At 51.9% G+C, this 20573-nt stretch overlaps 2 protein-coding genes across 3 annotated transcripts in view; one reads left to right on the top strand and one right to left on the bottom strand.

Moving 5' to 3' along the window:
- LOC149342036 (elongation factor-like GTPase 1) overlaps positions 1-20573 on the top strand; it is a 152048-nt gene that overhangs the window by 27106 nt on the left and 104369 nt on the right. For both annotated transcript variants that reach the window (XM_089544345.1, XM_089544344.1), the window contains exons 17-18: positions 1632-1764; positions 3862-4726. In XM_089544345.1, the coding sequence (XP_089400471.1) occupies positions 1632-1764; positions 3862-4726 (998 nt within the window). The remainder of the gene's footprint in view (positions 1-1631; positions 1765-3861; positions 4727-20573) is intronic.
- On the bottom strand, positions 6987-17378 carry dsx-c73A (doublesex cognate 73A). Its single transcript, XM_089544349.1, has 4 exons — positions 17004-17378; positions 10550-10789; positions 9115-9373; positions 6987-8337 (listed from the first exon to the last, which is right to left on the bottom strand). The coding sequence occupies exons 1-4, from the start codon at positions 17121-17123 to the stop codon at positions 8264-8266; spliced, it is 693 nt and encodes a 230-aa protein (XP_089400475.1). The 5' UTR covers positions 17124-17378; the 3' UTR covers positions 6987-8263.

Raw genomic sequence — 20573 nt, 5'->3', positions numbered from 1 at the left:
GAGAAAGGGATGCCAGAAGTGGAAAGCTCCAAAATAATTTCAGCCACCTGGGGTTTTCTCACAGCATACCGTATTTTCCGGTGTATAAGACGCGGCTTTTTTTCGAAAATCTTGCTGGTGCGTCCTATACAAGGGTGCGTCTTATATGCGAATTTTTCATCTTTTTTTTGCGAGTTCACGATTACTCCGGTTCATGGTCAAGCTTTTTTCACCTAAAAAATATCACTACCAATAACGCGGTTGTAACACGGTTAATACTTCAATACCGGGACCGCCGTGCGCGACATTCTAGGTGATCTTTATCATGAAACGGCGGGGATGACGACTTCCGGGATCACAAACGCGCGGCTGTTTTGGAGGCCTCAAGCAAAAGTAATGAGAAGCTCCAAAAGATGGTGACAATCGCGCTTCTCGCCATTGTCAAGACAAGCCGGCGTTCTTTTTTAGTCACCCTTTGCAACTTTTCTTGCTCCGTGTACGTAGTGCATGTTTTAGCCGAGTTGCTTCCAGAAATGGGTGAACCTTTTGATAGCGCATCTGAAGATGAAGGCTTCGAAGGTTTCAAGTAGAAATAAAATGTTGTTATGGACATATGGGCAGCTGTATCGTTTTTTCTTTCTTTTTTGCTAAAACGCGGACGGGTATGGCGTGAGTGTTGCCTTTTTCGATCACTCAGCGTTGCTTAAGAATTGCTCACAGGTACGGTGCATTTCGCGATAGTCGCGCAAGCGTGTTTAATTAAGCCTCACTAGCCTAACTGGTAAACTGGGGTGCGTCTTATACACGGGTGCGTCTTATATACGAACTTTTTCAGTGACAGCTTGCATATATGGCAGGTGCGTCTTATACAAGGGTGCGTCTTATACACCGGAAAATACGGTACAGGCATCTTTGCATTTGGCTTCCATCAAAACATGGCCCTCGCAGCCGGGTTCGAACCCATGAACTCCAGCTCAGTAGCCGACTGCCCTAACCACTGAGTCACCGCGCCGAGTAGGCAGGTTCAGCAAACCCGGTCTTTATGCTTGACCTCGGAGGCCATGCCTCATTCGTAGCTCTCGCCTATCTCATCCACAGAAATGTCATCATCATCATCAGCCTCACTACGCCCACTGCATATTTAATTCGGTAGCAAGGTTGCAGTATTCATATTCGGTTCGGTTTAGAGAAAGTATTATTTGCACACCCCAAATAAGTAGACTAGAGTTTAACATGTCGAAGCGACACAGGGACTATCAGGGACACTGTAGCGGAGGACCCCAGGTTAACATAGTCCAGCTGGGGTTCTTCAGCGTGCGCTGACATCACATGGCACGCGGCGTGCGCTTTTGCATTTCGGCCGGGATTGAACCAGTGACCTTGGGATCAGTAGCCGAGTGCCATAGCCACTGTGCCATTGTGAGGGGTCTTATATATAGTTAGGGGTTGCACAGCCGGCTTAGTTGTGCAATTCCATCAGCACGCAGAGTTTCTTTTTTTTTTTTTAATCTGGTGAAGGAGTGTGCGGCACCGGAATTTGAACCCCGATACTCTTGCTCGCAAGGCGGGTACTCTACCCCTGCGCCATCGCTGCTGGTGTACAATGAACTCTTTCAGAAACACAGCCTCTTTTATTTCTCTATGGTGTGCAGATTTGCCAAGGTCGAGGTCAATGTGTCAGATCCTATTGTGCCCTTCCGGGAGACCATTGTGGAACCGCCCAAAGTGGACATGGTGAATGAGGCCATAGAGGACAAGAACCCTCTACAGAAGGCACCAAAGGATGTGAGACACCTCTTTATATACTTCTCTTCCATTCTGTCTATCATGGTGGCAGCTGCCTGTATGGAGGCTATTTCAATTTGAAGCAAATAGTAATTTTCATCGAAGGATTTCGAAGTGAATACAGAACCCTACCGTAGTAAAAACTAGCATATAGTAAAGTGAAACTGCAGTTCCATTTCGCCTTCCATAGATGACTGTACTCTTTTTTTTTTTCTTTTATAGTATGGCACTTTAATAAAAAAAACGTATATGGTAAAGAGCTACTGGCCATGGTGACATAGTTCTCACAGAATGACGACATCGCGGCATGCGTGCAGTCTAGGAAATCCCAGAGCTGCAGACTCTAAACGGCATAATCACAAGGCCAACAGTCGGAGGCAAAGAATATTCAAGGTGATATAAACGGCACTTTTTTAAGATGGCTTAGCCACCAGGCTCATGAGCTGCTAGGAGAAGCCAACTTTCTTTGGGACCTTGCGGCAAAGCGCATGGTGTGCACGGGAAAATAAAACTGGCTGCGAACATCAAAAGAAGGTGGCATGGGCTGCTGAGAAAGGAAAGACAGTAAAAGTGCAGTGAGGTGTAGGCAAGGGAAGAAAAGGGCAAATGTTCTCAGCACTGGAAAGCGCAAGGCGCAAAGCACGAAGTAGTAGCAGCGAGAAGTGGAGGCATGGCTGCAGTGTGTCGATGGTTTTGCCGCGCTCGATTGTGTCGCACATGTTTCTTAACTATTGCCATCTAAATGACACTGAGGCTGTGGAAGATGACACCATGTTCAAGCAAAGCTTTGGTTTTCACGTGATATCAAAATTCACCCCACCCTCCCGTGTATTTGTGCAAATGCAGTAGTTCCCTGAGACTTAGAGGAAATCGAGAACATGCTAACATGAAATGCCATAAGCGAGAATAAATAATTAGCACATAGTGGGATAATTAGGGCAAGATGGAAGGTATTTCTAAGTTTTTATTTTCTGAGCCAATACAATGTGCTTTTTAAGTAGCCAAATTAATTTCCAGACAGCATCCTCAGAGCCATGCCATCACTGACAACCAGTATAACAAGGACGCTGATATAGTAAAGATTTTTGCTGGTTCGACTGACTTTACTTTAGAGAGGTCTTAGTGCATTTTGAATGCCTTTCATGCATAAGTGGCAAGAGGCTGAACCCTTGTATGTCACAATAGGCATTTTCTAAACCATGTATTTCTCTAGCACACAAGACGATTGCGTGAAAAAAAAAAAAGAGCACATTGAAGCTTTGTCGCAGTCATTGAAGCTGTGTTGACACATATAATGCATTGAAGCTATGTTAGCCTTTTGCAGAAATGCACATTTGAAATTGGGGGAGTTAATCTCACAGGGAGCCGACCTTTTTGCTAGGTTTGAGGTAGGTCCTACCAATTCATGGAGATCGCACACTCGCATGAGTTTCTGACACGAAGTGCATAGCGTGCATTGTACAGCGTGCAGAATTTCGGGCGTTCGAATACTCTCCAGCCACCTTATGAATATATTAATGGGGGACCCATGGTTGCGCCCTTGAGCACAACACGTTCCTCTCAGATTGATTACTTTGTAATTGCCAGCCATGCAGATATATCCTATCATTCCTTGCAGGTGTAAAACCATAAAGTTTTTGGGCTCTGCTGGAGAATGTTCACGTTTCGCTGACCCTGCTTCTAGATGATATTGTTGGCATGCGCTGACGGAACAGCCATGCCGAGGTGGGATGCCGCTGGCTGCCATGCTTGGGGGGCACATAGCAGATGAACTCCTTCTCTGCAAGCATATTTTCTTTGCGTATCACATTCAGATTGCTGCTTTAAATCCGCTTGCATTAGAGATTCAGCCAGTGCTGTAATTTCATACCCTAGGCAAATTGTAGTCACGCATGGGGAAAAGAATAAATTTGCCAGGTTACATTTTATGCCGTTGTGATTTTTGTGATTGATCTTTGCAAGCACCGGCTTTTCATGAAATCTGTGATAACCTTCTTTGTTATTTAATACATTTTAATGTGTACCAAATGTAACTCTACAGAGGTAGCTGTATTTGTTGCAAAATAGAATGAAAGAGCATTCCAATTCGTCTTTCAGGAGGACGATGATGATGTCGCAGATGACGGAACGGTCACAATTTGCACTCCGAATCGACAAGTCACTATCAAGCTGCGAGCTGAACCACTCCCCCAGGATGTCACCGAGCTCCTTGAAAAACACACATCCCTCATTCGAGACTACGACCAGGCATTGTCTTCTAGGAGTCACAAACTCCCGGAATCTCTGTCCAAAAACATAGCTGAGCTCCGAAAGTCCTTGACCCAGTCTTTTGCAGATGCCGGCTGGCCCAAAGAGACAATGGACCAAATCTGGTCCCTCGGTCCTCGGAGGTGTGGTCCCAATATGCTTCTCAACAGGGTTTCTGGATATAGGAGGACACCGGTGTTTCAGCTTAGCCCCCAAGAAGCTATTTCAGCTGAATTAGATGGTGACTCAAATGTCACGGGAATAGAAACTTTAGAGCTTAGTGGAATCTGTGATACTGCCAATGATTCTCTGCCAAGTGAGGAAGGACTCCACAGACAGTCAGAAGGCAACCAGAGACACAAAAATCATGATAATGAGCTAGAAAACACTGGGCAACGGACTGCTGCTTCTTCTGCAAGTCGCGTTTCGAGTGGAGCCAAGGCATTGGCCGACTATGACCACAGCTTTGTGAGTGGCTTCCAGCTAGCCGCGCTAATGGGCCCCTTGTGCCAGGAGCCGATGATGGGTGTTGCCTTTGTGGTGGATGAGTGGAACTTGGACCTGTCTGTGGAAGACCCAGGCACCTATGGACCGCTCTCTGGCCAGATCATCTCAGCTGTCAAGGAGGGTTGCCGACGGGCTTTCCAGGCTCAGCCCCAGCGACTTCTCTGTGCTATGTACAGCTGCAGCATCCAGGTCACCTCAGACGCACTTCGTGAGTGTTTTCATGCATGCTTTTTCCCACTTGGCTTGCTTTTCATTTTGCAGTTAAAGTCGTGTGTGTCACATTTGGTCAAATCACAGCGTTGTCTGCGCACCTGCCAGTGATGGATCGCATATTGTTAGATAAGGTGGGCGTCCGGCGTGACGAGCACAGCGGACTGTGACTGTGCATGTAACTGTGTCATGCTTACCCTATACCGATACCCCCACACTCCACAACTAATTACTGCATCCAGCTGCTCTAACATTCTCTGCAAAGAGCATTCCGTGGAGCTTACCCGTGGCACTAATTTGAATATGACAGCATAACCACAACACACATTCTGCACCCATACTCATATTTACTAACACACCTTCTGGCATCGGTATTTTGCACCACCCCTCTTATCGCTTAACTTCGCACTGCCACAAGGGTAAACATCTGATTAACTTTTTTCGGTACAGCACCTTCCTGCGTCATGCTTCCACTGTATACGTAGCTTGATGAGTTAATTGTCTTTTCCAGGCTCAATGACAAATGAGCTGAGGGCTGAGCCAAGCTTCAGGATTAACCTAGGTGCATTTTTACGTTACATAGGGTCGACTGGGATCTGCCAGTACATGTGGATAGTGGTAAGTGATGCCTTGATAACTGGAACATGCAAGCAGGGGCTTTACAGAAAGCTTACTGATAGCATCAAAAGTATGATGACTGTGCAGGATCGTTGGGTGTCGCAAAAAACTTGGCCAAATGCAGCTGTTAAGCAAAAAAAAATTATGGCTGCTACAGCGCTTGCACTGTATATTGGCAGGGTATACATAGGTTAGTATAAGAGCTAATGGCATACACACGTAACTTTATTTGCAATGGAGGAACACTTTATTGAGCATTCAATGAATAGATTGATCTGTACATTGCACACAGTCCAGTTATACACATTCAAATGCTGAAATCTTGGAAACTATGGAGTGGAACATTGCACACAGGGAGTAAGCCTGAAGCAACCTTACAACAATGCTCATATCTTGCAGTATTGCCTTCAGCAGTGACATCTGCTAATAGCCAGAACTAATACATTGCCAATGTTTAGTTTCTTTGCTACGCGAAATTAATTCATATTTGTTGTTTGTGCAAATTATGCCAAACTATTCTGCAAGCACACTGAATAAATACTATATGTAAGGCACACGTTACAAGTAGCTTGGATATGTAAAGGTAGCTAGATTTGAAATATATTTTGCATTCATATTTTCTTGCTAACGGCACATCTAGACGCATGTGGGTGTATAAAAGCCATAGGTATCGTCTATCTAGTGGCGGTTGCATTAAAAGCTTCGTTCTACTAGTTTAAAGTCTCTCTCTGCCCAGCTGCTACCAATATAAGTTGCTGGCACATTTACTTTTGTCGCTAGCTAACAACTAAGCGAAAGCGCAAGAAGTCGGAACACACACTATTTGCTTTTTTTTTACTGTAGGAATGTATGACAGATGAGTCAAGCTACAGTCCTGGGTGTGATATGCAGTAGCAGGCTGCTTGCGGCAATAGAAAAATGCTCTGAAAGATTCGTGAAACTGGTTGCTACGAACTAATGAAATGAATCACAATTATTGGCACCTGATTGTATTGACCTTATTGGAACTGAAAGCATAACTCAATTTCTCATCAGTCATTTCAGCAAGCACTCTTTGACATCCTCTGCAAGTAGACGTTTAGCATAACAAAACATTCTGGCAGTAATTGGTGGCATGCAGAGTAGGGATACTGAATTTGTGTGAAGAATAAGTGAAACATCTGCGGACCACAGGAATTGCGCTGCTCATGACTTGTACACCTGCAGGACATGATGCCTAGGTTTAAATTGAATTCCCTAGCATGTAGGAACGACAAGGCACACAGCAGTGGCTAATGTGTGCAGACCCATCACTCATTTCATCACCTTTTAACTGCTGTTCACTTATTCAGCTTCTTCCGGCATAGACTTACTTCTCGCGTTGAAACCTGCATATGTTAGGGTCACTTCACTTTCATGGTATAACTTCCCATGCACAAAACTCCATCCATGTGTAGCTCGCCGCCGCGGTGGCTCAGTGGTTATGGTGCTCGGCTGCTGACCCGAAAGACGCGGGTTCGATCCCGGTCGCGGCGGTTGAATTTCTTTGGAGGCGAAACTCTAGAGGCCCGTGCACTGCGCGATGGCAGTGCACGTTAAAGAACCCCAGGTGGTCGAAATTTCCGGAGCCCTCCACTACGGCGTCTCTCATAGCCTTTGTCGCTTTGGGACGTTAAACCCTACAAACCAAACCAAACCAAACCATGTGTAGCTCATATGCTGAGCTGTCAAGAGAAACTTGCACTTAAATTTAGCATGTTGTTCATAGCACTCCGCATGAACAAAAGCTGAAACAAACGTTTAGTTCAGTGAACAACAAACAATGGATGCACACTTTCAAATGAAATGTTTTCAGAAAAGCCTCAGCGTGGTCTGCGTGACGTATGCCTGACGGCCTCATTGCTGCGAGTATGTAACAGTTTTCAGGCACTATGACTCAGTACTGCTGAAGGGGGATGTGGAAGCTAAGCCAACTAATATAGGGGCTGTCGCTTGAAACGCGTAGATGAAAATTGTGTTATGTTTTTTCGTTTCAGAAACAAAAAGTGCTATTTTTTCCTACATGAAACGTTGATTTCATAAACATTCCAACCTTAAAATTTAAGCATGCCTGCAATTTTAGCTTTTTGTCTTTCATTCGTGGAAGCGCACTTTGGGTAACTGAATCACATGGAGCTTTTGAAGTAGCAAGAGAAAAATTGTTTTTTTTCGTGCCCACTTGTTCCTGGCAACATTTGGCCCTTCATCATCCGCTCGACAAGGTGGCTTCGCTGCATAATGAGTGTTTGTGCAGCGAAGCCAGCTTGCCGTTCTTGCATTTTTTTTTTCAACGCGACGCGAACTTGCCGGCTTGCAAAGTATAAAATGGTGCGTTCGTCTCTGCGTGCCTGGTTTACTCTTTCTTTGTTCAGGCGCCCCGCAAAACGGTGGGCTTGTCTGCTTTTGGGACGCATTTCTGCATAACAAGGCGGCTGAAGTTGAGCAAGGAATGCACCGAAACGTGTTTGCCGATGGCGTTGCAGACCTGCCACATTTCCGATACTTGTCCCTTCTACAATTATACCGGCCAGCTTTTAATGTCCTGCGGCAAATGTGCATGCTGGCATTGCGTTCGCGCGCACCGCAGTGGACGAAATTGCGCCGCCACTCGAGGATCCGTCCGTCAGCTGGCACTACTGACCGCGTCTGCTTGGCTGACGGCCTGTCATTCGCAACGTTGTGGCCGCGTTCGACACATTTGCCTCGCGCTCTACCACACGCGCGAGGAGCCAACAGAACGGACTGACGTCACGAAACACTGGCGCTTATGAGCATGCTAAAGGCAATGCGTCTCTCTTTTGCCGGGAGGGCTGCATTTCAGTGGAGCTGAGGTCACACGTTGGCACCCTGTACCACCTCGAAATGCAGTCGTCGCTCGTGCCAGACCCAGAGCTGAACATCAGAGTTTGTGGTGCAGTCCCGACTTCTTGATCATTTCCAATATCCTGGGCCAGGGAGCTTCCGGGTAGAAACCTGCGAGAAGAAGCATGCGACTCGGCCATTCATCACTCACTACCTTTGCTTGTAGGTCCTATTATGATTTGACCGTCGGAGCTACGGTAGATCCTTTTTCCTCACGTCGTGCTGTTGCCAATTGGTGTTGTGTTCGTGGTTGCTGCCAGCAAAGCAACTGCATATATGCACAGCTAAACTAACGTGTTCTTCATTATTCTTTGACGTGACCCCACTTCAATGAAATACACTCATCATAAGTCGCCTTGGGACGTTGAACCCCATAAACCAAACCAAACCAAAATACAGTCATGCATTGCGTGGGATCATTGCGCATAATGTGAAGTTTGGTCACTGGGGACGATTTCGAATATTGGGCTCGCTTGTACAGCTCTAAATTTAAGTGTCGGCCTAGAGATCACAGTCTGGCGGTGTATGGTACGGTGCTTTGCCGAGCCTATGGCAACCGATGCCGGGTTTTAAACACGTCCATCTCATCATGTTGGACGAGAAAAAAAATTTCTCTGTTATGCAATGTTTAGATGCGCTCCTTTAATTATATGTAATCTGGAAGATGTATTCTGTACCTGTTCTTTTCCTCATCCTTCTGCTACTTTTAACCATGCCCCCCCCCCCCCCCCCCCCCCCACACACACTGATCGTTATACGGTTTTGGGGTGTCATCGCGGTCAGTGAAAGTCTGTCGGGTGTGGCATCACTCGTCACAGAGCACCTGCTGTTCAGTGCCTCAGTGTTCGGCTCGCAAGGAAGCGCGGGTCCGGAGTAAGTAAGCCGTACCTTTGTGGAAGTTCCTGCTGTCCCTGGGCGGCATCGCGGTGGCCGGTCCCTGGGCGCAGAGCATGCCGTACACGCGGATGCCCGGGATGTTGGCGTACGGCGGCGTGGTGTGTCGCACGGGCCCCAGCAGCCTCGATCCGGTTGGGCAGCGGCACACCAGCAGGTAGTGGGCCCGTCCCGTGCGGGTGCTCTGCAGCGCCAGCAGCTGCCAGTCGCGGGGCTCCTGGCACCGCCGCACCGACAGCACCGGCTCACACACCTGCGCCCCGCCGCCCGGGTGCCGTGAGCCATACGCGCTGAGAAACATGCGTCGGCTGTCGGGTGCGCCGCGCTCACTTTACCGTAACGCGCGCGACGTGTGGTAGGAGCTCACTTCACGAAGTTGTGCGACCCCGGTCAAGCGAGGCTTTTCGAAAAGCTGTCCATTTAGCCGCGAATCGGAAGAATGAGGTCCCCTGCGGTGTCTCCGTACGTTTTGTGTTCTAATTCACGGCGCATTCGTTTGGTGTGAAGCGTGCCGGCGTGTGGTATGAGCCATGCTGAGCGCGTATATAGTAGCCAGCTATAGCCGGTGGCATGCCGTGCGGACTGTTATAGACCGGCGTGCATTGTCCGAAGCTCAACCTTGATTCGCTGAGAGTGCGCTGTGGCCGCAAATGAGGAACGCGTATCGTGTATAGGTGGAGACAGCTATAAAATGAAGCGGCAAATGCGCCCCTCGAAGGAGTCCCCCCTCCAGCCAAGGGCGATGACCGATTATCATGACGTTGTGGTTAATCCCCATTGACCTGCTACTGTGAAATCACAGGGGGTGGCCGATGAAAGGGGGTCAACCTCGGCTTAATCGGAGTAACCGAGGCGTCGTGAAAATCAGTCGACCTCATTGGCGCGAGGGCCTCATTTGAGGAGCACCTGCCGTTTAGTTCCCGACTCTTATCTGACTGTAGTGTCATTCATATGCTACAGCCTGTCTTTGAGGAACCTAGTCGTCTGAGGGATTTGGACTCGGAATTGGTCACTGGACACCACTGGACACGGGAAGAAAAGGAAGAAATTTTGGCGCATATTATAGTCACGCGCCTTATTGTCTCCTCCAATTCCTGTCACCTTATCACTCTGTAAGCCAAATCCAAATATGTTTTGTTCATCCGATTTCTATGTCCATACACTGTGAGACGTTCGCTAACTCTAACGTATACCTACAGCGCGCGAAAAGAGTGTATTGGCCTTTGGTTTTGCTTCTGGATCCCCGGAGAGGGGCTGTTGCAGCACCCGTGGATGGAGCTCCAGGAGTCTGAGGACTACGGTTCCCCTCACCCTCTAGGCGACGTCCGAAACGCGAGCGGTGTGAAAGAAGTCTCAGTGCGCGCCGTAGAAGCTCGCATTTTCTGCGCATATACCGCGGCAGCGCGGTTTGCATTCGCAGAGCACGTACCTTGATGAGGTTGAAGGTTCCCTGCCTGTCGTTGGAGACGAGCTTGATGGTGTGCTCGTCCAGCTCGGCCGAGTCCGAGCACGGCTCCGCAAAGGCCGCCGGGCAGGCGCACAGCGGCTGTGTCCGGTTGACGCGCACGTACAGCGCCGAGCACACCTGCTGCGCCGCGCACTCCGGCAGGGCGACGCCACCGCGCACCGCCACCGCTCCGCGCCGCTCCCACGGTCGGTGACGCTGTGCCTGCGCCCGGAGGGGGATTCGCGGCACACTTTTGACACGCGCAGAACGATCGAAGGTGTTGTAATGGGGCCACTGTGCATCTATCTGTCCGGGGGAGTGACCGAGGCACTTTCCCGACTGGGATGCTTTCGGGACGCTTCTTGAACTGACAAAGAACTGTGGTTCAACTCAAGAAGGCAGCGGCTTTTCCCCGTCAAAGGACCCCCCTTCCGGCGAATGGCGTCGCTTGATTCTCATGACCCTGCTTTGTCACACTGGCAGGGTCATGAGAATCGGCCGATGTTATTGGCTGGAATGGGGTCCTTCGACGGGGAAAAGCGGCTATACAAAGCCCATGGAAGGGAAAACACGGCTCTGTTAGAGTCGGATACTAATCAAGAACGAAGCGGCAAATACCTTTCAAAGGTGGCCCTGCAGCCAATGGTATGGTCCGGTTGCCGTGACCTCGCGGTTAACCGCGACGTCATGAGAACCAGGAGGCGCCATTGGCTCCTCCTTTAAGGGGCATTCGCCGCTGCGTTCTTGAGTTATATCCGCCTGTAGTTCTGTAGCTCTACGGAGTGGTAGACCCCCGCACGAGCCACGCTGTACCGCGTGCGGCGGATTGCCCCGGTTGCCGTGCGCGGTATTAGCGGCCTTCTGACAGAAAGATGTTATCTGCGGAGCCAATTGTTGGAGGGCCGCTTCAGCTTTCATAGCGTCTGTCCTGCATTTGGGTGCGGTGCGGCGTGGCATGACCCGGAAGATGACACATGTGGTGTGTGTGGTAGATCTGTAGAAACAACTGAACACCTCATGCTCAAATGTGATGGCATCCATCCGGATGTCGCTGCAGGCACAGTCACTCTTCCTGAGGTCCTAGGGTTTAGAGATAACAATGGTCATGTAAATAAACGGAAGTTAGTAAAAAGCGATTGGAAGATTGGTGGCTGAAAAGCAGAGAAGTGACATAAGGTTAGAAGTGTAGGAAACCGTATTCAAAGAAAATGGCGAATTTTAATAACAATTTACAACACAGTTAAACAAAAAATGTTTAATAAAGCCGAGCATGGTGGCAACTGCCGCCACCTCGCTTCAAAGGGGACGCTCCTATCTTCCATCCCATCTATCCATCTCGCATCAAGATAACCAACTGTCCCCGTCTGACGAGTGTACAAAGACGGGACGCAGCGATTGTGGAGGGTTCAGGGGGGTAGCTTAGGCCACCCGAGTGGAGGAATCTCACTACAGAAATGTCCATTGAACGTTGGCATTTTTACAGAAATTTGACTGGTCTGGAGGCGAATCAGGAAGAGAAGAACGTCGAGATTGGCACTGGTTTTGTCAAGAAGCTTTCGTCGAGACGTCTGTTGCCTTGCGAGAGTGGCGCTCTAGTTATGGGCCATAATAAGAATTCTTGAAGCAAACCGGTGGCTTGGCAGTGGGAGAGGCAATCTCAGTGACTGCGGCGAAACAGGCGATGGATGGGGATTCCTCCGGACCGACCTTCGAGATGTGAAACGAGCAGCGGTCATGCCATTTCTCGAATTGCTAGTGCAGCGAACAGGAAGCCCACAGAACCCACGTTCTCTGTCTATACAGTGACACGGGACGCTACCTAAATTTCAAATCATATCACCGGGCCTCATACAAGAGCCAAGACTATCTGCTCGTCAGACACGAGCTGAAGGAAGAATGCGTTCTGGCTGATATGCTCAGCAACGGCAGCAACCCGATAATGCTCAATACCTATATCAACTAAAAAAAAAAAACGCATCACCATCCATCGCGTCCAGATTGGTCACAATTAGCATTCATCGATCTTCGGGCGCTTCATACTACGGCTGAAAGAACGAGTGCCAGGCGTCGTCTATTTCTGGGCTGACTGCTCCGCGAGCTACATCGAGGGCGAAACGAACAATTTTTCGCAAAGGCTTTGCCAGCGCGGGAACATTGTCCGCAACTTTGTCCGCGGGCGCAGTGCGATCGTGGGGCATTCCAGGGCATTGCGGAGTAGCAAGTACGACCGGACCAGCTCCAACTTTTTTCCTGCTTTCTTTCGCGCGTTTGCACTTTCCTATCGTCGGGGAGAATGCTCGCCATCTCTGGTTTAGAGGGACGAAGGTAGTGACCGCAACGATGACCACAGCATTTACTTGCTCTTTTTTTTTTTTTTCCTGCCGACCCTTAACCGCCTGGAATTCTTTGCGGTCGCAGAAGAACCTCGGCTCTTTAACCGTTATATGTACGGTTGCGCGTGTTGAACTGTTCCGAGAGCCGTTTCTCTTTTTTTTTTTGCTTTTTTTTCTGCTTTTCTCTGTCGTTCAGGCCGCCCCCGTTATCCTCCTCCGATGCCCTTGGCTGGCTTTCGCGGTTTCACCCGGCCTGACCGGCCTGCAGCCCCTTCCCTTTTCAAACATCACACTTCGGGGAACAGCACGCGGAAGGGAATCGCGCCGCATGACCGCCGAGGCATTTTCCGTTTTCTGCGGCCGCTTCTTCTTCGCCGCGACTGCACCTGTAAACATTCTCTCCCGCCGTTGCTCCGCGCATTTTTCTGGAGGGGGGCGGAAATGGGCGCCTTGCTTTCGTCGCTGGTGGTTGCCTTTACGCGCGGGGCTTTCTTTCTTCCCACCGTAAGCGCGCGTACGCTTGCGCGCGCGATCTCCACCGATCTCATTGTGCCGCTGTCGCCTGCTGCGCCGTTCTAGAAATCGCGCCGTCTCTCGCTGGCCGGAAGCGCGTGGAGGCTGATGGGCAGATAACGGTGAGACGCGGGGCGGTCAGCGGCGGCTGCTGCCACGGTCGGAGGAGCACCGGTCGCTTCTTGTCCTTTCGTGGTTTGGCATCGCGCTGCTGGCAAGCCGTTGGGTTAACCGCGAGTGATCGTGCGCGCTGCTCGTCTGACACTCATTACGGAAAGACCGAACGCTGAAGGGTGGCCCCTAACTTTTGATAGATTGGAACCTCGTGGGAGCCTGAACTGCGTTGAGCCCCCCCCACCCCACGCCCCACGCTCACGTATTTCTTCGCTGGCGTCCTCCTTGCTCGTTGACCATCCTCCGAGTGATTCCCATGGCAACGCAATAGTTATCTACGCCGTCAACTACTACGTGAAACCCAGGAACGGGCGCTTAACAGCCCTCGCTGTACGAAAAATTTGCTTGTCACCGAAAAAGCGCCATCACCCGGGTTGTTGTGTACGTACTGCGAAGGCTGACGACCGCGTGCAGTGTAGGAGCGGTGGAGAGTTTTGGTATAGTTATGTTTCGTATGTCATCATCATCAGCCTCACTACGCCCACTGCGGGGCAAAGGCATCTCCCATATCTCTCCAACAAACACTGCCCTGTGCCAGCCTCCTATGTGTCGTGCTCCAGAGTCAGATAGACCGGCGAGATTAACGAGTTTTCGAGGATTTATGATGGCAGCAACTGGTACAGGATTGGGTTGATGTGCAGGAGACTCCTTAGCCCTGCATAACTGGCCTGCTACTGCTGCTGCTGATAGCCTAGTACATTCGTGTCTAGAGTTCGTTTTGCGTTCCCCGGTGATTCGTTGCCATTCGCCAGAAAGTGCGTTGTCAACGTAGATGTTTCAGGCAAGAAGAGAAAGGGGGGGGGGGGGACAAGAAGAAAACATGGGATGCCTGTTTGGTAAAACCCTCATTCGTTTGCGGCACTCTCGCCGGGACGTCTCCAGGACCGGTAGTTTTTTTCTGCCGCTATGCAGCCGGCCTCTCCCAGCGCACGCGACGTCGTCTCTCGGTTCTCTCGCGAATACATTTTCACGCTGTCGTCGCCCAGTTCGCATCTCCGTGGGAAAGCGGCCCCGAGGAGGCTACCGCAGCGCGGTGGCTCCCGCTTGTTTCGCCGCCGCCACGGACACAGAACCGGCGGCGCGGTTTCAGTCTACAGCCCCGGGGAAGGAGAGAGCGTTTGGCAGGCTGGGGAACTGTGCGTGCACTCCCGCTATCCATCCTCGGCGTGCTTTCCAAATGGCGGCGGAGACTGAAAGCGAGGGAGCTGGGTCTGCTCCGGTCATCATCCGTCTTGTATCGACGTTTGCAGCCGGGGAAAGGGGGCTAATATGAGTCAGCACGCGACATGAGGTGGCGGTCACCGGTGCGTGTGGCCACCGGTGTCTTCCTTCATCCGACATAGTCGTGCTGCACGACTGCTGTGCTTGCTTTCCTCATGCTTTCCTCGGTCACCCCCCCCCCCCCCCCCCTCCGCTCCTGCTCATTTGCGTTCCTTGGTTATGTCGGCGGTTGCAACGGGCGCTGAAGCATTTACCCCGAGGACGTTCGAAGTAGTCGAACACTACGAGCTCATTCCTCGTTTGGATTTGAATTTACTTCAACGCGGCGTTATATGGCGACCCCTTGTGTCACAGGAGTCCCGACCTGTAGAGCAGAGCGCGTGGTGCGCTGCTCGAACCCGCAGAGCTCATGCGTGTCTAAACGCTGCTGCGCTCTCTCGTCGTACGTGTACCCGTCGTTGTCCCCGCGGCGGTGTCAGTGGCCATGGTTATTCGGCGGTGGCTGCCGCCGCCGTCCCCCCCCGGCGAGGAAAGGGAGTCGTGCCCGCGGTGGTCCGTGGACCGAGGACGCCCCCGCTCCCGTCGTCGCATGCGCGTGCACGCGGCGGCGGCTGCCGTGACCGCGAGTGGCGGCACAGCCGATCCATGGGACCGTGGCACCGGGCCTCTCCCGCCCGCGTCACGTCGCCGCGCCTCCGTTCCCTGCCGCCGCGTCGCATTGTGCTCCGAGGCTCTCTTCTTGTGCCTGTCTGCTTTTCCGCCGAATGGAAAGAACCGCGCACGCCCCCCGCGTGAATCGCTGAGGACGGTGTCCTGTTCTGCCGCTGAATCGGACGAAGACGGCCGGTGGCCTCAATGGGCGCTATTACCGGTAGGGTCGTGAACGTGGTCGGAGTCAGGTGCGCGTTGCGCTGCATTCGATGGTTGTATAGTTCTGGGCTCTGCCGCCGCGCTGCGCAGCTATGCGACGATGTGTTCGTACCAGCCTTCGTTTTGCGAGGAGAAAGCGCAGCACTGCGAGGCTTGTCCGTCCATTGGCTGATATCTGTTCATGAGTAGACGTTGACGGTGCGTGAAATGAGAAAAGCGGACGTGTGTGCTTGGTGCTCGCCAGTTCCACTGCCTCGCAGCCGTCGGCTTTCGTGGGACTGGACGCATTGCAGCGTAGTTTTTTTTTTTTTTTTCCCAAGGCGGCTAAGGCTTGACGGACGTTCTGAGACGAAATAAGCATCAATTTACCATGGCTCTCGCTGTCATAGCTTGCGTCATTCCACAAACGGGCGTTTGTATGAAGCCCGGTATTACGACCGTAGGGGTCTGTATACCGTCCAGCTAAGACTCTGAAACCTTTACTGCACCCTGAATGTTCGTTCGGGCCAGAAGGTTATGTTTCTTGTACCGCCAATTTACGGAATGGCATGGGAGTTGTAGACGTTACCATCACACGACTGCATAAACTTCGCTACAATGTTTCTTTGACCATATGCTCGTTCGCAAGTAATCCTGCAATAGACTGTAGGCCGCACTCAGAACGTGGTATGATGTCAGTGCCCTGAAGAACAAAAAAAAAGCCACATTGCGGGAGCATTTAATTTTGCTTTCCTGGAAACGGTTCTTGCGTGCACCAGTACGCAAAGCCGAACTCGTGCTCTGCTGCCCGTCGTCGTTTCGAATTCTGTGTTTCACTGTGCCCTTGCGTGAGTGCTTATAGAGGGAAGACACGCCCGCCGGGGTAGCTCAGTGCATGTATGGCCGTCTGCCGTTCTCCAGGTGACAGCATCGGCCGTGGCAGCCGTGTTTCGATCAGTGATAAATGCAAGAGCGCCCATATGCTGTTGGGCAGATTTAAAGTACGGGCGCGGGGGGGGGGGGGGGGGGGGGGGGGGGGAAGAGCTCCCCTTCTCCCTCCTTTCCACAAGGTAGAAATTTTACATAGGAAAACCTTGGGGAAGACAGGTTTTTCGACTAAAATATCCAAGAAGTACATAGTTCTAATGGGACCGCCTCCTTGCAAGAGTATTGACCCATAAGTCCTCCGCTGTACGTTGTGCGATGTCAGCACAGGTTGAAGAACGCCAGAGGGTCGAAATCAGTCCGCTGCCTTCCTCTACGGCGTCGCTCATATCCCATGTGATAGACTCGACAACACGAACTCGACAGTATTGTACCGAAGGAAGGGAAGACACCGCACTGACCTTGGACTGGTGCTGCTCGCTTCCGCCGCTTTGGCCAAGCTTGGCCCAGGCGCCGTCGGCCAGCCACAGAGGGGCGAGGAGTGTCAATATCCCGGCTAGGGCCCAGTGGCTGGCAGGCATCCCTCGTCACGTCGTCACGCGGCCACACCACATAAGGGGGAGCGCTTTCCGCTGCCGCCCGCGCACGCGTCTACTGTACACTACGGACGGAGGAGAACGGCGGCGGCGGCAGGTGCGGACGGCTGATGAGAACGCAGCGGTCCTTCCCTCGCCCAAGCAGCATCCTAGCTCCTCCTCCTCTCTCTCCGTTCTTTCTCCCTCACTCTCTGTGCTTGCAGGTTTTGCCGCCCGCGTTGCGATGTGGCGGCGCGCTTTTTGAAGCGGACGGCGGTGCGTAACGGGACTTTTCTTTGCCTGCGTGCCGGCGGTATGGTCCGGTTTCCGGCTGTCGCCGCCGCGGGCGCTGCCGGCGCCTGACGTCACGGATCTCGTTAAGGCGTCTGCTACACCGGCGGCGTCGCCGACAGGCCCCGTTGGTTCGCGGCGGGCGTCACCCCATGCGGCGACACGCGCCACCGTCCCGACGCCCCCTGGCGGCGGGCCGGAAGAAGAACTGGGTCCTCTGTGTACACAGGCAGACACACAGTTCGGTCAGGTGGAATGCGTCGAATTAAGCCCCGCTCTTTTGTTGTCCGCCGCTGCCAGCGCGCCCTATATTCCCCCAAGTCCGTGCGAGCCGAAATCGGCTCCGGCGGATGAAGGCACCGTATTCACCGCCTGTCGACCCGGAGGCGCTGATGATGAGGTCTTCCAGGGACACGTCTCGTCGTTGTTATGACGCGCGCGCCGTCGAAGAGGCCATTTCTTTGCCGAGCACGAAAAACGTATTCTCGCACGCGCACGCTATCTCCGGGGGCGAGGAGGCGACCGGAGGGGGCGTAGGCTTGTGGCCCAAATTAAACACATTTTCGGCCGCTTCTCACCTGCTCTGGCTGGCTCCCCTCTCCTCGGACTTCCCTTAATTGGGTCAGCTGGACAATCCCGCGCTCCCTCGTCGCCTCCATCTTTCTCTCTCTCTCTCCGAAGTCTTCTTTCAGTTCTTTCTTTTGTTCTTTCTTTCTTTTCGTCTCTTTTCCTCCCCCCCCCCCTCCCCCCCCCCCCTCCCCCCCCCCCCCCCCCCCAAAGGCGTCCCATTTGCCTCGATTGCGTCCCTCCGCGCGCCTCCGTGCTTCGTGACTCGGGGGGAATCCGCGAATGCCATTCTGCATCGGATCGCCCGGTGGCCCGGAAAATCGGTCCGCGCCCAGGAGCAAGAGCAGAGCCGGCTGCTACCGCGATTGAGAAAGAAGACTGTCTTCGCGCTCTTTGCGAAAATACGCTCGGCGCCCCCCTCGAGGGGTGCCCAGGGATCGTGTGCCGAGCGGACGAAAAATGCATCAAGGTCGGTGACGGCCGGCGGCGGCGCGTTTCCGTTCTCGCCGCACGCGCCAACGCGTTCGCACGGGCGAGCCGCCGAACTTGACCCGTTTTGTGTCGGCGCGCCTCATTATACGACGCCGTCGACAGAGACCCCTTTCGCATTCGACTCGCGGACGCGAAGTCGCGCGGGTGAAAATGCGGCCCCGCGCGCATCCCGCACGCGATGCTGCCGCCCGGTGGCTGACAGGTCCGAATGATCCATTTCCGGGCAGCGCGTTTCCTCGTCGTCGACGTAGCCGTGGATGTGTAATAGGGTTTCCAGAATTGGGCAGCCCGGTTCTTTTTTGTTGTTGTTCTTCGTGCGCTTCGTATTGCCGAAGGCGCTCGGACCGAGGAGGCGGTTCCGTAATCTCGCACGGAATTCCAGTCGGTGGTGTTATTTCGCGCGGAATTCCACTTGGGCGAGACGTCAACGTGGAAATCATGCGTGGAGGTAGAACTGTATTCGACTTGATTTGGGGGTGGGGAGGCGTGTCATGTGTGCTGGACCCTTATGCATAATATACTTGCGTTTGTTGTCCCAGGAAGGCGCGTAGAATTCTTTTGCGATCCGGCTATTTACCTTCTCTCTCTCTCTTTCTCTCTCTCTATACGTGGATTGAAGCCGTCTGGATCCTGTCTTGTCTGAGTTATTTTTTCGTCGAATCCAAGAGGTCCAGTAGCTTTTCCTGTTCTTTTCCACGTATACCGGCTACGTCTGGTTTCAGCTTCAAGTGGGGACACGAAAGAAGAAAACTGAACTGAAGATGTCCCGCGCTGACATTTCTTGCTTTCGTTACACGAGACTGTGGCCGCGTGTCACCCATACTGAGGCTTCCTTTTGTTTAGTGAATGCGCTTCTCGTAAGTCATGCCTCTTTGTACTTCGCGCTGGGGCAATATTTTTCACTGGATAAAAAAAAAGAACGAAATTGCCTGTCTGGCAGTGTCCTCTGCTGAATAAAGGCCTCTCCCATTGACCTCCAGTTGACCCTCTCCTACGCCATCTGCAGTCGCCCTATCCCCGCAGACTGTCAGGTCTCATCCTCGCAACCCCCCTGCTAAACTCTAAACTGAAAGGAGTAAATGGGGAGTAAGCTCTCTTTCATCGCACTCCCTGTTGTAAAAGGAAGTGCGCTATAGGACAGTTTGCTCCCTTTTTACTTCCGTATAGGCGCATTCGTGTTTAGGGTGTACGTTTGCCCTTTCTGAAATGCGTCGACCACTGGTTACCTGTTCTATACATGTCCTCCTTTTTCTCCTTCTTTATTTCAGACAGGACATCATTAACTCGTTTGTTCTTATTTCTAATCCTCGCTGTCCTCTATCTTCGTAATATACACCCTTGTCATTTTCCTCGCTACACTGCCCACTGTTTAACTTCAAGCCGTTTCGTTAGCTTCCGAGTTTCTGCCCCCCTGGGTGAGTACTGGCAAGATGCAACTATTGCGTATACGTTCCTCTTAGGGACACTGGTGAATTCATATTCATAGCCCGAGAGTACTTGCAGAGTGCACTCCGCTCAGTTGTTATTACCCGGGGTATTTCTTTCTCAGGATCTGCGTCTGCGGTTACTGCTTGGCCTAGATAGATGCATTCCCACACCTCCTCCAGTATCTCGCTTCCTACTGTAAGCTCTTGCTCCCTTCCCGAGGCCTCATCTGTCTACACGATACCTGACACGCAGTAATACACATAACTCGTTACCTGTTCACTTGATGCTTTGTATGGCTTCTAGTACACGTGTGGTATGCGTAACTTTTGTCACGGGTATGCGGGCCCGTCTGACCTGGTTTACGGACCCCGCGCGTTGCATGTGATAGCAGCCCACGCTCACGAACGGGGGCCGTGACAGCGTATTCTATTATGATCGTCTTTGTTCACGCTGAGGGCACGCCTACACGAGACACCGCTTTTCACGCGTCGTTATACATTCGAGGGTAGAAACCCTACCACGCGGAATGCTGATAGCACGGAAGGGCTTATTTCGCATTTTTCTGCGTGTTAGCTGAGTGGTCCGCGCTGCATTACGAAAAAAGGAACTAGATTCGTCTGTTTGCGAATTAGGCATAGCCCGTCGAAGCAGTGGCTACACGTACCTTGCTTTCATGGC

Source organism: Amblyomma mixtum, chromosome 5 (assembly GCF_055824585.1).
Source record: "Amblyomma mixtum isolate Tamu chromosome 5, ASM5582458v1, whole genome shotgun sequence".
Taxonomy (NCBI): domain Eukaryota; kingdom Metazoa; phylum Arthropoda; class Arachnida; order Ixodida; family Ixodidae; genus Amblyomma; species Amblyomma mixtum.
This window is presented reverse-complemented; position numbering and strand designations above follow the sequence as displayed.